This window comes from Austrofundulus limnaeus, unplaced genomic scaffold (assembly GCF_001266775.1).
Source record: "Austrofundulus limnaeus strain Quisiro unplaced genomic scaffold, Austrofundulus_limnaeus-1.0 Scaffold345, whole genome shotgun sequence".
NCBI classification, from domain to species: Eukaryota; Metazoa; Chordata; class Actinopteri; order Cyprinodontiformes; family Rivulidae; genus Austrofundulus; species Austrofundulus limnaeus.
In genome coordinates this window covers 468,070-482,528 of record NW_013952747.1, presented here as the reverse complement: position 1 = coordinate 482,528, position 14,459 = coordinate 468,070, and the positions used below count along the sequence as shown (strand labels likewise).

The 14,459-nt window shown below is 37.4% G+C and overlaps 2 protein-coding genes across 3 annotated transcripts in view; both read left to right on the top strand.

The window, feature by feature from the left end:
- The window catches only part of LOC106527864 (membrane-associated phosphatidylinositol transfer protein 3), an 88,817-nt gene extending 86,335 nt beyond the window's left edge, over positions 1–2,482 (top strand). For both annotated transcript variants that reach the window (XM_014022877.1, XM_014022876.1), the window contains exon 20: positions 644–2,482. The gene's annotated coding sequence lies outside the window, so the exon portion shown is untranslated. The remainder of the gene's footprint in view (positions 1–643) is intronic.
- A 5,213-nt stretch (positions 2,483–7,695) lies between these two features.
- The window catches only part of LOC106527868 (multidrug and toxin extrusion protein 1), a 9,953-nt gene continuing 3,189 nt past the window's right edge, over positions 7,696–14,459 (top strand). The window contains exons 1-11 of the mRNA XM_014022882.1: positions 7,696–7,846; positions 7,971–8,072; positions 8,426–8,494; positions 8,620–8,768; positions 10,078–10,120; positions 10,241–10,285; positions 10,379–10,476; positions 10,555–10,652; positions 10,740–10,853; positions 10,963–11,030; positions 11,158–11,266. Coding sequence (XP_013878336.1) covers positions 7,739–7,846; positions 7,971–8,072; positions 8,426–8,494; positions 8,620–8,768; positions 10,078–10,120; positions 10,241–10,285; positions 10,379–10,476; positions 10,555–10,652; positions 10,740–10,853; positions 10,963–11,030; positions 11,158–11,266 — 1,003 coding nt within the window. The 5' untranslated portion in view covers positions 7,696–7,738. The remainder of the gene's footprint in view (positions 7,847–7,970; positions 8,073–8,425; positions 8,495–8,619; positions 8,769–10,077; positions 10,121–10,240; positions 10,286–10,378; positions 10,477–10,554; positions 10,653–10,739; positions 10,854–10,962; positions 11,031–11,157; positions 11,267–14,459) is intronic.

Here is a 14,459-nt window from a genome sequence, read left to right as displayed (position 1 = left end):
CAATAATATATTTTAATGGTTTTATTACCTTTCTATTTTACATATTGTTTTTATTGTTTAAAACATAATTTTCTTATATTTTGTACGATTGTCTTTTGTTTCATTCTTCTGTTGTATTAGCTTGACTATATTATAATTGAGGGTGATACTTCAACATACTTTAAAGTTTAAAATTAATTAAATTCTTCAGATGTTTTGTAATCTTTATGAAGTGGTGATTTGAAATACACTATTTTTTATTTAAAAGACACATTGGATGTATTTACACAAAGTATCAGATCAGTGTGGCCAGTACCAACCTGAGTTGTACTTGATATCAGAATCGGAGAGAAAATCACTTGTATTCAGCATTTTGTCGTCTTGTTATTGTGTGCCACACACTTACATGCTCCTCACCTTGTTTCCTGTTTCTGGTTTAAATTTGTTGTAGCGTTACAGCACCACCTGCAGGCCTGGCATAGGTACTACACTGTTTTGCTAGGTTTTTCACGTTTTAAACATTTCAACAAACGGTGTCGTCTTTAAAAGGAGGGTTTTTTTAATATTAGAAAAATATATTGTTTTGAGGAAAAAGCATTTCCATGTATAGATGTTACCTTTCCTTTAAAGTTGAACTGGACTAAATTTCTTCTTTTATTCACAGTGTCTCATCTGTCTGCTTAACGCTGAGCTGTACATTGGACTGCTGGCTCCCCTCACCTGCTTTCCTTCCTCTAAGGACATTTTTACCCTGATCTGCTCTGTGGATAATATCAGTCTCCATGAATCTGAACCTGTTGCAGTGGATGGCAACAGCTTTTTTTTTCTTTTTTTGCAAAATGTTTATGTCAAGCTCAAATGTAAAATCATACAAAAGTGCTTATGGTCATAAATGTGCACACCTATAGTTTTTATGCACACACGTCCTAGAGCCTGAAAAAAATGGGATGATGGGGGTTACTTTGCTCCAGACTGAACACAAATTACCAGATGCTTCACAACACTTTGGTCTCATTCAGACAAATGTGCTGAAAGGTTTTCATGCTGCCTGACTCCCACATGAGTTCTCCGTGATGTAAACACACATCGCCCCTGCATGGGCCTCTGGACCCAGAAGCATTGTGACATTCTGGGTTAATCTCATCGTGAGTCCTGGACCTCGCAGCGCCTGAGGACCCGATCTCTGCCTCTCTTTTACTCCCACCATTTGATGTTTCCTCTGAGTTGTGGTTGGCACACTACTCCCCCTTCACCTCCTGCCTCTCCCCCCTTCAACCAGTCAGGCAGAACAGGCCTTTCCACAGCCACTTCAATCGGGCTACAGTCGTCAGAGGGACTTGACATGCGTGGTACAGCTCCTGAGTTCGCATTTGCACTAAACAGCCGTATTGTGCACAGTCACTGCTTGTTGGTTCTTGTAGTGAACTGAAAAAAAGAAAAAGAAATGGTATTAGTGCAAAGAAAAATATGTATTTGACCAAAAAGTGTTTACAGAATTGTGAGATGGTTGTAAAAATTGATGTGTTTAATCCACATAAATACTACAATGTAATTATCTTTATTAGAAACAGTTTAGTTGCAGTATAGCTTGTAAGATATTCTACAATAAACACAAAGATGCTGTTGCATCATTTATCCCAGCTGCACTGAAAATCAACATATTTATGCTGAAATCTAACAGTCTTGTGCACTTGAACAAGTTTTATGTTGTCATGTTGGAAAATCTGTGCAAGTTGAGCATATTTTTCTATGAAGAAATATTGTAAATAGAAATATTTTCAACGTCTGAGTTGTTGATTTTAAGCCTTAAACTGTATTTGATGTTGTGTGGAGAATCAGAATCACTTTGTTTAGCCAAAGTGTGGATTTTTACCATGTGTTACGACAGAGTTCGTTTATCGTGACAGGTTTTAGATACTCTAAAATGACTGCGTGGGTGTGTATGTGTGTGTTAAATATGCAGAGGACAGCGATGATGAGTAAATGTGTTTGCGTGGAAAATCAGAAGATGCGTTGAGGACGATTTGTGCGCCTTCTCCCTGCAGCTCACTACTGCCGGTTTTTCAGAACAGACTGTGGATTTTTTTTTGTTTTAGCACCAGAATGAAGCAGCGTGTCGGTGGATTATGTGGTTGAGGTTTTTATACCTGCTATGAAAGTAAAAGGGATTGTGGGCTCTTAGGGTGTCTTGTTTTAAATGAAAATCTGTACAGTTGAATGAAACTTGCAATCCAGGAGGGAGCTTTATCTTTAAACCATTTTTCTCCACTTTACTGCACCGTGTCCACATATTTAATATTTGCCTCTGAATCTACAGCACACTAGTTTTTCCTTGAGAAACCTTGTAATTCCGTATTAATTATTACTGAAACATTGTTAAACTAAAGAACATTCCAGCCAGTGTCCACACGCTGATTAAGAAGACCCTGTTTTCATATAAAATGTGATTTTAAAAAACAGCTTTAATAGAGGAGCATTCAAACACAGCAGAGTGAACTGCAAATAAGACTAATCAGTAATTGTTGTGTGCATGTGAAATTACTCAGTATCGTCCAGTGAAAGCTATTGACTGTCATGTTTGTGAAACTCATGACGAGTATTCCATTTATATACACAAGTGGTGAGTAATAATTCATGGAGAACCCCACTATGCCAAGAGAAAAATTCTGATCCGTACTTGAATTTATTGTTAGTAAAGAAGTGGTCAGTTGTATAAGAAATGCTGTAACTGTAATTAAATGGGGCATTAATGTGATGTTACCTCTTGGTTTTATCTGAAACTTTTTCTGCTTTAGTGGGAAATTATGTGAGAGGACATGACTAGAAATGCATTTCCATCACATTGCTTTAAGATAACAAATAATTTCTCTTCTTTATCTTACAATTCAAAGTATTGTTTTGTTATGATAATTTAAATGTCTTTCCAGTAAAAATAGATTAAGTTGAGATTATTGGTGGAAATACTGTTTTTATTATTTTATTTTTAATTGTAGAGTAAAATGAACAGCTGAGAAAAACACAAATGGTTTAATATCCACTGTTATTATACTAATAGTAATGTCCTGATGCATCTCAGTAATCCAGGTAAAAAATCAAAAAGAAAAAAATTGTATAGGTCTTCTGGACGGGTTCTTCTCTAATGAAACGTTTTGTCTCTCCTCCAAGAGACTTCTTCAGTCTGAGAGTTTCAGGCAAAATTCAGGCTTTTAAGCCCTGCCTCCATGTGACTGATACTCACATCACATGGCTATCATTGACACCTAATTAACACCTATTGTTAACAGGGGGTGGAGTGATACTGGCAATAGCAGCGCTGTAGGAGGGGGACAACTGAAAACGGAGGCCTCCACCTCTGTTTAATGATGGACGGTCTTTCTTCACAAAAATGGCTTCTTTTACTCCTCTCTCAAACCAACGTTCCTCTCTATCAAGAATGAGAACATCCTCATCTCTGAAAGAGTGACCGCTGGCCTGTAAATGAGTGAAAACTGCAGAGTTCTGGCCATTAGACGTAGCTCGTCTGTGTTGGGACATTCTTTTGAACAGTGGCTGCTTTGTTTCCCCGATGTATAACTGGTCGCAGTCCTCCTGGCACTTAACAGCATATACAACATTGCTCTGTTTGTGCCGGGGCACCGGAGGCCTCCGTTTTCAGTTGTCCCCCTCCTACAGTGCTGCTATTGCCAGTATCACTCCACCCCCTGTTAACAATAGGTGTTAATTAGGTGTCAACGATAGCCATGTGATGTGAGTATCAGTCACATGGAGGCAGGGCTTAAAAGCCTGAATTTTGCCTGAAACTCTCAGACTGAAGAAGTCTCTTGGAGGAGAGACGAAACGTTTCATTAGAGAAGAACCCGTCCAGAAGACCTGTACAATTTTTTCTTATTTTTTTTTACTAATAGTAATATTGTTGAATTGTTAGTATTCACATGAACTGAGTTAATTTGCCATTTATTAACAATTATGTGATTCTTTTGTTTACATAAATATGCCCTCACTATTGTAAATTAATACATTTTGTACAGATCTCCTGTTTTATTGGATATAATTTTTGTGTTCACTGAACTGAGTCTTTCAAATCACATGAATAAAAAATATTGTTCAAGAATCTTCCTAAGGAAGTGTTTACCCGATGGATCATTTGTACGACTCCTGTCAGAATGTTGAAGCAGTTTGTCTTTTTTGAACTATTCACAGACAAAGATTTAGTTGCTTGTTAATAAAGCTTAAAAGTATATCCAACGTTCCATTTTCTACACCGACTTTCCAATCTGTGGTTCCTAAACCACAAATCAACTCATTTTTTTCAACCTGTGTGCGTCTTTTCTTAATCAATAAATGCTGAAAACCAGCACTTCCTGCTGGATGTGGTGCCACTCTGACTGTTAAAGGAGACACATCATGCTTTTAAAGGTTTTCTTTTCACACTTAAATATTCAATTGGGGTCTATATAAAGTAGAACTGCAATGCTTTGTTGGGAATTCCTCCTTACTGTAACTCCACAAGTCCCTCTTTCACCTCTGTTCTGAGGTGTGTCTGAGAGCAACTCGTTTTAATGCTGTCTCATTAAACGCAAATGAAGCACTTAAGGTCCCCCCCCCCACTCTGTTTAGCAAATTTTGTAATTTGATAGTAGATTGTATAGCAGCACAGAAACTTGTATTTATCTATTTATTTGTTTGTTTATTTATTTATTTATAATTTAATAAAAGTTGTCAATAGGAGAAGACCTGTCCGTCCAGCCTCACGTTAGAGCCAGAATCCGATCCAAAGCCAGAGGAGAATGAAGACGATAAACCTGCAGAACCACGTGGTTAGCTGGAGGTCCATGACCTTGTTTAGCAGTTCTGCAGCAAATGTGACTTTATTGTTCAAAAAACATTATAGGGAATAAAGAAAACTGAGCAGACTGGAAAATAAGATCCAAACGGTATATAAAGATGCAGTATATGCAGCACTGGGAGATTAAATTAAACTTTTCTACATACCTATAGACTTCAAATACAGTGCACCCCATTTTGCTAAAATGAAGTTGTTCAAAAAAAATAAAATAAAATAAAATGAAGTTGTTCGGAGCTCTATCTAAAACAGGTAAGACAATGATTGTTTATACCTTTTTCAGTTTCTTTAGAGACTTGTTTTTGTAATTTATTGTTTTGTATTTGCTAACTTTAAAACTAAAGAGAAATGCTTTATGTGATAGCAAAATTTATAAAAGATAACCCAAAGGGTGAAGTACAGCAGTGTTAGACACACAAGAAACAAAATCCCTTGATATAAATCTGCTGTACAGCATCTAAATTTAGGTTTGGGGTTGTCACAAACACCCTGGAAACCTTCTGCACCCACAGTTTGCTTTAAAGAAAATCTGCAAATTCAATTTGAGAATGCAATTATCTAAAATGCCCCCAGGATGTAGAGGTCAGGTTTAAAAGTCGCATATCACAGCTCACATCCACATCAGATGTGACAGGCTGTGTCTCCATACAGCACAGCCCCTATCTTTCATCTGCCACCTCTAACCAAAGTCCAAAAGTCATCTAACTTAATGGTCAAACTGTGCATGAGGCTGTTAGGTTTGCAGCCATTTGTCCCGATTTAGTTTAGAATTTTCAGCTTGTTGCAAAGCAGCGTATTCTGCACTCAAGTCTGCAAAACATTCAGCTTGATTTTCACAAATATCTCAAATCATGCAGTGCTCATTTTAATTAAAAATGGTAAACACGAGCATATTTTATTTAAGGTGTTTGACGTAGAGTTGTCAGCCAACTCAGTAGCTCATTAACACCGCTTGGGTTTTACTTACAGCTCTGGGAAAAAAAACAAATTGAAAGTGAACATTTAACAGAGTCGCAGCCTTCTTAGCAGTGTTCAGATCCAAAACTTTCACTATACTGTAATTTCCTGCATCTGATTCTGAAACACGGTAACATCTGATTTTTTACATTGTAATTTCAGTTAAACAGGGATTAGGCAAATGAGAGAAAACATTTGGCTCAATCGTGTGTTGATTTGGGAAACAAAACCAACACGGAACATTTCTTTTCTGTTCTGGCTCCTCTGTGCAGAAACAACATCATCTGCAGAGAGTTTTTACTTATTACTTTGCACAAAATCAAACAGCAACAATCTTTTTAATCCTAAAATATACTCCATTTTAAGTGCAACTATCTTTTTTCACAAACATGCTGTGTATAATTAAACTTTGATAGATCCATGTTTAACAAAACAGGCTTGTAGCTAACTGATAATTAAAGAGTTTAACTCAAAAATAACAGACATAATGATTCTGACCAGGATTTTTTGTTCCATTAGTTTAATCAAGTTGTCTCTATAAACTTTTTTAATCTGGATGGTGGTTTATATCATATACTGTATATCCAGTAGACTCGACACACACAGAGGCCAAAGCAGTGTTAGGGAAAATAATAAGTGACAGATACAAATCACTGGCACGCCATCTTATTCTAGCAGCTGGATTGATTTAGCCAGCATAAAACCCAGAGGGCTTTGTGTTGTCACACTGAAGGGGAGCTCAGCGCCTCTCAAACTGAGACTGAAAGCCTTAATTTGAACATGCAGAATGAACAGAAATGGCATGTTTCGCTCATGCTCGTTACTGAAGACACATTTTCTGGAAGAATTCACGGAAATTTTCTGCTATGGAGAGATAAACAAAACAAGATCAAACATTTTCATACATATTTTTTAGTTATAGTGAATATAATTTAGCCCCAGTGATTTTTATGCATTTAAAATCTATACAGAATGTTGTTCTGTCTCCACCAAACACCAAAGCACACGCTCATCTGTAAACCCTTAGATGGAGAAGTAAAAGGGAAATACTTTTAAAGTACTTTGAATCCAGATCATTTTACTGCTATTCAGTAAATGGTTGATAATTGCACGGTCTAGAGTGAGACAGCCCTCTTCTGCAAAACTTTGCAGAAAATCTTCCATTAGGTTATAATTGGAGCGAATGCACAGATTTATGGTCCATATTTTAAGGGGGTTCAACTCTTGTGTGAAAATATGTTTTCCATCAGTGCAGCAGGAGGCATACACACAGTGATGTATGCTATCAATCACTAACAGATGGCAGGTGGAATATTTCCCCACTTTTCCTGATAACAGCGCAGGACTGCATCTCATTTTGGATGTTGAACTGACTGGTTAACTTCAGTCGTCTCTCGAGGGAGTCTGAACCATCTGACATGTTAATGTTTCATAGTCCCAAACATTATAATGAACACATCTGCCTAAAGTGATGGAGATTCATTGGAATGATTCACCTCCTTCAAGGGAAACTGCTGTCTCCATTAAAATGCATAAGGTTGGCATGAATATTCATGACTTTACATCTCCTTTCAGTTTACACATTATCTGTGACAACAGAGGTAAATCGAGGACAAGTTATATCTGCTTAGTATGCTTTTAACAGTAGCAACTGTGTTTGCCATTTAATCACTCTCGTGGCAATGCAATGTAAAATTCATTTAGTCAAATTCTAAATATCATTTCTGGTATTTCAAAGAGGACCATGCTTAGATTAGACAAAAACAATTTGGTTTTAGTTTGGCTTACATTAAACCTGAAATACAAAGTGTTAAACTGACTTTTCAGTTAATTAATTAGTAACTTTTTTCCAAGAAATGTGTGTCATACACAACGCTGGTGGCATTCTGTCCTCAGAAGATGACAGACAGGATGGACACTTCACTGGAAAAGCCTGCATTAACACCGGCTGCTGCAGACATGAACGGCACCAGCGACAAGCTTTTCTGCTGCAAATGGATACGAAACAGAATCCCCATCACCCACAGAGAGGAACTTTATCACATCCTGAGGATGACAGGACCGCTGGTAAAGTCTGCCAACATGAAACGACGGGGTTGTAGCTCGTGTAAAATGACAGCCATTCAAATGAATTGCAAATGTAAAAACTGTAACATGTCACGCTTGTATCACCTGCCTGTTTGTCACTCAGCTGTTCTCCCGAATTCTTCATTTCTTGCTCCCATTCGTCGTTACAATGTTCTGTGGGCGCCTGGGAAATGATGTGATGGCCGGCTACGGGTTAGCTTCAGCTGTAAGTGCCTCCCAAGCTTTCATTTATTTCATTTTCTGTCATTTATTTATTTGAAAGGAGAGTGTATGATAATTAATACTCCATTTGAGATATTCGGAATCAGCACAATGGCTAAATTTCATCTGTTGTCCAAATAAAAACAGTTTATAAAAAGTCAGAAAACAACAGAAATGTGATTTTATAATAGCAAGCATAAGACAATTCATTATACTAACGATTAATAAAAACACACCAATATAGTGCTTTTTTACAGAAATAAAATGTGTAAAATAATATACTGTATTTTGCCATGAATTGTGAAAATATTGATTACATCTTGACATTAATAAAAACATGTTTTTAATTCATTTTAGACCATTAATGTTACCACAGCAGCAACAGGATGTGGTCTGAGCCTGGCTTGTGACACTTTGGTGTCTCAGGTTTGGAAAACTCGCAACTTTCTGTGTTAATATTTCCTGAGACTCTCCTTAATCCACTTCATATCCTTACTATTCATTACTGCTCTCTGCTGAATGATTAACATCGTCTGTGTGGTGCTGGGCAGACATTTGGGGGGAAGAATATGTTACAGGTGGGAGTGATCCTGCAGAAGGGCATTATCATCCTCATGCTGTTCTGTCTGCCCTGCTGGGGGCTCCTCCTCAATGCCGAGGCCGTCCTGTTGTGTCTGAGCCAAGACCCCGAGGTTGCCAGGTACCAAAACGCAGCAAAACTTGTATGTAAAATTCAGCATCTCTGTTATTCTCTCAGCTGCAGCACAATTCTCTACATGGTTTTTCCTGCACAGAAACAGTGTGTTAACGCATCCTCTTATAAACAGTGAAAAAGTACTCTGTGTACACCTGATTCAATGTGAAACAAATAATACGGAAATACTATTAAAAGTAAAAATAAGAGCGTTTTACTCACTGTTTAGTTGCGATGGGTTGCTGCCATCTTGAATTCTGAGCTCCCACTTTCCAACAGGGAATTCCCATGTATAATCAACATTATGGGAGATGCAGTTTATGCTCAGTGCTGGCTTTAAAACTGATTATTTTGAGACATAAATACAGAACTATCCAACTAAAATGCTCAGAGGGCCACAATTACTGAACGACATCGTCTCAGGAGCAGGACAAGTACTTTGTTTCACCTTCTAAATTGATTTATTTTGTTTCATAGAATCATAAATGTAAAGTTTACCATTGATATGAAAACTATTTTTATATTGAGTTAAGTAGAAAAGGGTGGTGGTTTTTGTTTTAAGTTTAAAATCCTGGAACTAACATTTAAAGTTCTCCATGGTCAGGCTCCCTTAAAGCCTTGTTGTGTCTGTATTTACCCTCTCGAGGGCTGAGGTCATCAGATCAGAATCTTTTAACAGTCCCCTTCACTCACTTTAAGTCTAGAGCTGATCGCTCCTTCCAGCTCAAAGGCTCTGGAATGATCTTCTGCTCTCAATGCGTGCACTTGATTCTGTGCTTGCCTTTAAGAGAAAACTTAAAAATTTCCTTTTTTATAAAGCTTTTCAACAATTCCAGAGCGTTGTCTGTTTCTTAGCTATTGTTTTATGATGTTGTTAATGTTTTTATTGTTTTATTTTTCTGTGTAATTTATGTACTGCATATATACTGCATATTCCATTAGAGTACATGTGGTGTGACACATGTACTCTAATGGAATGCAGGTTTTCTGGCGGCTTTTTGCCAAATTTTAAACTAAGACCATTTTACATAAACAGATACAGAGTTATAATTGTTTTAGTCTAACTTTGAAAAGAGACATTAAAGCAGTTTGATCCTTGCAGTTCTTTTATCAGCACAATACGCTTGCCACTTTCTTGCATAACAAATACATGTAAATCAGCCCAACATGCTTCTGAGCAGTGAAACGTAAACACTGAATATTTTTAAAACAATGTTAGTATAAACCTTTAAACTATTGTTTAACTATGGTTAAACAATGGTAAAATTAAATAAGAAAAATAAAGCTTAACATCAGTATGTTTTTTTCTGTTTAGAATAGCCCAGCTGTATATTACAGCCTTCCTTCCTGCAGTACCAGTGAGTTGCATCTTCTTCTTTCTCCTTTTTTGTTTGAATTTGTTGGATTTTGGAGTGTATTACGTTCACTTTTACTGCATTTTTAACTCCAGTAATTTTGTATTTAATCTTATCATGTAGGCCATGTTTCTTCACAATCTCCAGGTCTCCTATCTGCAGAACCAGGTGATCTAACATCCTGTTCTCTCCTAACATTAGTTGCTGCTTTAATTGAGTTGTTTGCACTTCGAAACAAGAACACTGTCTTTCTGTTCTCAGGGAATAATCCTCCCACAGATGTACGCCGCTGCTTTGGCAAACCTAGCAAACGTTGCTACAAATTACATCTTGCTTTACTGGTTGGATCTGGGTGTCAGGTAGGTGTAGATTTCAAATTTGGATAAAATATTTGTACATAGTGATGTCATCCTGACTTGTATCGGCATGTTTTGCAGTGGTTCTGCAGCAGCAAACACTCTGTCTCAGATTTACATCAGCGCCTTTATGTTTGCTTACATTTGGTGGAAGAAGCTCCATGTTACAACATGGGCAGGTGAGGGTGTTGATGTTCTTTGTCTCAATCTGTTTCTCCTTTACAAAAATTCACTCTGCACACGTGAGTGTCTTCCTCCCCCTGCAGGCTGGTCTGTGGAATCACTGCAGGACTGGGGCTCCTACATGAAGCTGGCCATCCCCAGCACGTTAATGACTTGTTTTGAGTGGTGGATTTATGAGTTTGGGGGATTCTTTGCAGGTAATCAGCAGATTAGATTTAATTAACATAACACATTGTACAATGCCATGCCACTATTAAAACAATGACGAATGCTGCCTGTCTCTAATTTCTTCTTTGTAACAATCAGGAATGATGAGTGAGGATGAGCTTGCAGCCCAGCATGCTGTAATAATGGTGGCTTTCATCACCTACATGGTATTTTGTACTGAGCACTTGTCAAAGCTTTGCATCGATATCCCTTAGACAAAATCTTAGATTTAGAATAAAAAGTAATTTAGTTAAGGTGCAGAATATTTGTTTGATTCTTCTATCATTTGGATAGTTTCCTCTTGGGATTCAAGCTGCAGCATGCGCTCGGGTGGGGAACGCTCTTGGTGCAGGAGACACTGCCAGGGCACTTCTCACCAGCAAGATGTCACTAACCCTTGCAGGTCAGTGATGAACACATGTGAATGTTCTGTCAAAAAATAATCGAGTTCCACCAGGCGTGATCAGTCTTACTGTAGAGCTTGAAGTATGGGAAAAAGGACTCTTACAAATTAGATCAGTTTTTAGACTTTTAAAGGGGCTGTTGTGGAAATATTTATTAAAAGGCAGAAAAACGTGAATAAAAAGAAGATGCGCTGTGTGAATGGTCGTTGAATGATTTAATAAAGGTTTTGCAATTGCAAGACGAGCCGCAGCATGACCAGAAAAAAATCAGAGCTCTGGGCACACTGCAAACTGACTAGCATAGCCACAGGAAATGTTTATTTCATCTGGGCGGAGCATTGAACAACCAATGACAGAATGACAGGTTTTACAGCAGCTTAACTGAGAAACAAGGACATGAGACACCGGAGACGCCTTTCAGTTGTAAGACCAGATCATCACAAATCGTAGCAGTTATCAAAAGATACAAAGTGAAATGTCAACGCAGTATGAACTTAAATAATCAGGTATCAAGAGAGGTATAACTATTTTCTAGCACGGGGCATTATGCAAAATGTACTTTTTTAAGCTTTATATCATGTTATCATGTTATACTGTCATTCCCTTATCAAAAACATACCCTTAGTGTTGCTTTGACTCATTCGTTTAAAGGGGCAATATCATGTAAAATAATTTTTTTGAGTTTTATATCATGTTATAATATTATACTCTCATAATAAAAAAAACATGCCCAAAGCCTTGCTTTGACTCATTCATGCATGTTTGAGAAATCCTGCAGCGTTTTCAGGCAGCCATGCCGAGGAGCAAAACAACAGTTGGGGACCAGAAACGCCTTTTGGTACCAGAAACGCCCCCTGGGACGTGTCTTTAAGCTGAGCTTCCTCATCACGAGCACACCTCCCCACCCCCACCTGCAGTAACAGAGCAAAGTGAAAGTGAAACTTAACTGTCTGCTGCTCTCAACACTACTTCTCACTCAGTGAAGCTCTTTTCAGATTTAAAATACCTTTGAGGAAATGTATTTTCAGATGCCAAATAAACTGCATCATAGCCCGCGCACTGAAATGGGCGGGACAGAAGCAGAAGGTGGTTCTTAAAGNGAGGTAAGACAAGGCTGTGTGTTTGAACCATCGCCAAGTACCCCAGAGGTCTGAAGTCTGCTTCGGTGAGCCACGCATTAGCCTCCCTTTAATCTGCGAGTGTGCTCTCTTTGTGGATGTAAAAAGTTGGAATTAGCGTAAGTTGTTTATGCCATATAACTTGGTCACCTTCTTTAATTTACGCCCTCTTACGTAGATTAATTCTTCCTTTTATTAACCTTCAAGTTTCTTATAATCTTTGTGAGCGTAGAGTAGAAAGTGACTCAGGGAAAAGATACTATCTTATTATTGTGACTGACTTTAACGTTTATTATTGAACTTAAGGTTTGATGATAATTGTCTCTGTCTGCCCAAATAATCTGTTGTATTGTCATCTCTGAATTATTTTAATATAGGGTATATTATGAAATTCCGTTTGTCTGTGCGTCATTTCTTGGGTTTCGTTCTTGAAAATGATAGAATTCACTACTCAGTAATGAAGACTGATTTAAAATCAATGAATTATTTCCTGTAATAAACAGGTGGTGCCCCTTTTGTTATGCTAATAATTACGAGGTATTTATGATAATATTGTCCATAACATCGACAACAGCATATCACTACAAATATCCCTACAGGAAGCTTCCTGTGATCCTGAGGGGAGAAATGGATAAAGACGATGGATGGATGGACTGATCATTTATGACTGTTGTTTATCTACATAATGGTCATCTATTTGAGGACAAGACAGCTCATATCATTTATCACAACCACAAACTTGTTAATTTTCAAAATCTTTTAAGCAAGTTGACATTTCTGCCAGCAAAAAGCTTCGCCAGGCTGCTTTTGTTCTGTTTACAGACGGGATTTATGCCGTTTGTGGACTTCCTACAATACGTAATCAAAACAGTGGTGCATTTTGCTTTGCCTGTTTGCTCTGTCCACAAACTGTAGACAGTAACAACACTTGGAGTTTCAGTCATGTAGTGTTTCTGGGAAAGCTGCAGCAAACAGAAAACAGACTCACGCTGATATAAGTCATATGAAACATGGCTTTTGTAAAAATCAACAGTAAAACTCTTTAAATAAAAAGGAAAATTGCTTTTTATGGATTTTTTTGTAAACATCACTCAAATAGTACAATAGTTACCTTATTTGTAACTGTTAGTACAAAGCAGAGGTGTTTTTTAATGTAAACTGGTGTTTGGAGAACAACTCGTCCCTGAACGCTGTGAAGAGCAGCTGGTTAAATGTCTGATGATGCAAGGCAGAGGACTACACACTCCAGTTTTCACCAGTAAGAATCTAGAGAGAATGTGCAAGATCAGATTCCTGGGAGAGTTCACGTCTCAGAGAACTTTACATACAAACACTGTCTGCAGCACAAAGTAAAGAAGAGAAAAAGTCAAACTGCAAAAAAAATAGACTGCAACATTTTACTGCTGCACCCCCGCCATCCCCCAACACACCTATGACATCAGGCTTCCTGCAGCCTGCTCTAAACCACATTATTTACTGCTTCACTACATGTATAACTGATGCAAAGTAAATTTAAAGTGTACATAAGCACATACTGATCATACTTTACCTAATTTCCCTCTGGGATCAATAAAGTATTTTTGAATTGAATTGAATTTTTCTATGTAAAATGTATAAACAAACTACTTGCAACATTTCATTTTATAAATATGCATTATTTAATAGTTTTTTTTTCCAATTTTGACCATTTTTTGCAGGTTTACAGTGGGGAAAATAAGTATTTAGTCAGTCACCAATTGTGCAAGTTCTCCCACTTAAAAAGATGAGAGAGGCCTGTAATTGACATCATAGGTAGATCTCAACTATTAGAGACAAAATGTGAAAAAAAAATTGAGAAAATCATTTTGTCTGACTTTTAAAGAATTTTTTTGCAAATAATGGTGGAAAATAAGTATTTAGTCAGTCACCAATTGTGCAAGTTCTCCCACTTAAAAAGATGAGAGAGGCCTTTAATTGACATCATAGGTAGATCTCAACTATTAGAGACAAAATGTGAAAAAAAAATTGAGAAAATCATTTTGTCTGACTTTTAAAGAATTTTTTTGCAAATAATGGTGGAAAATAAGTACTTGGT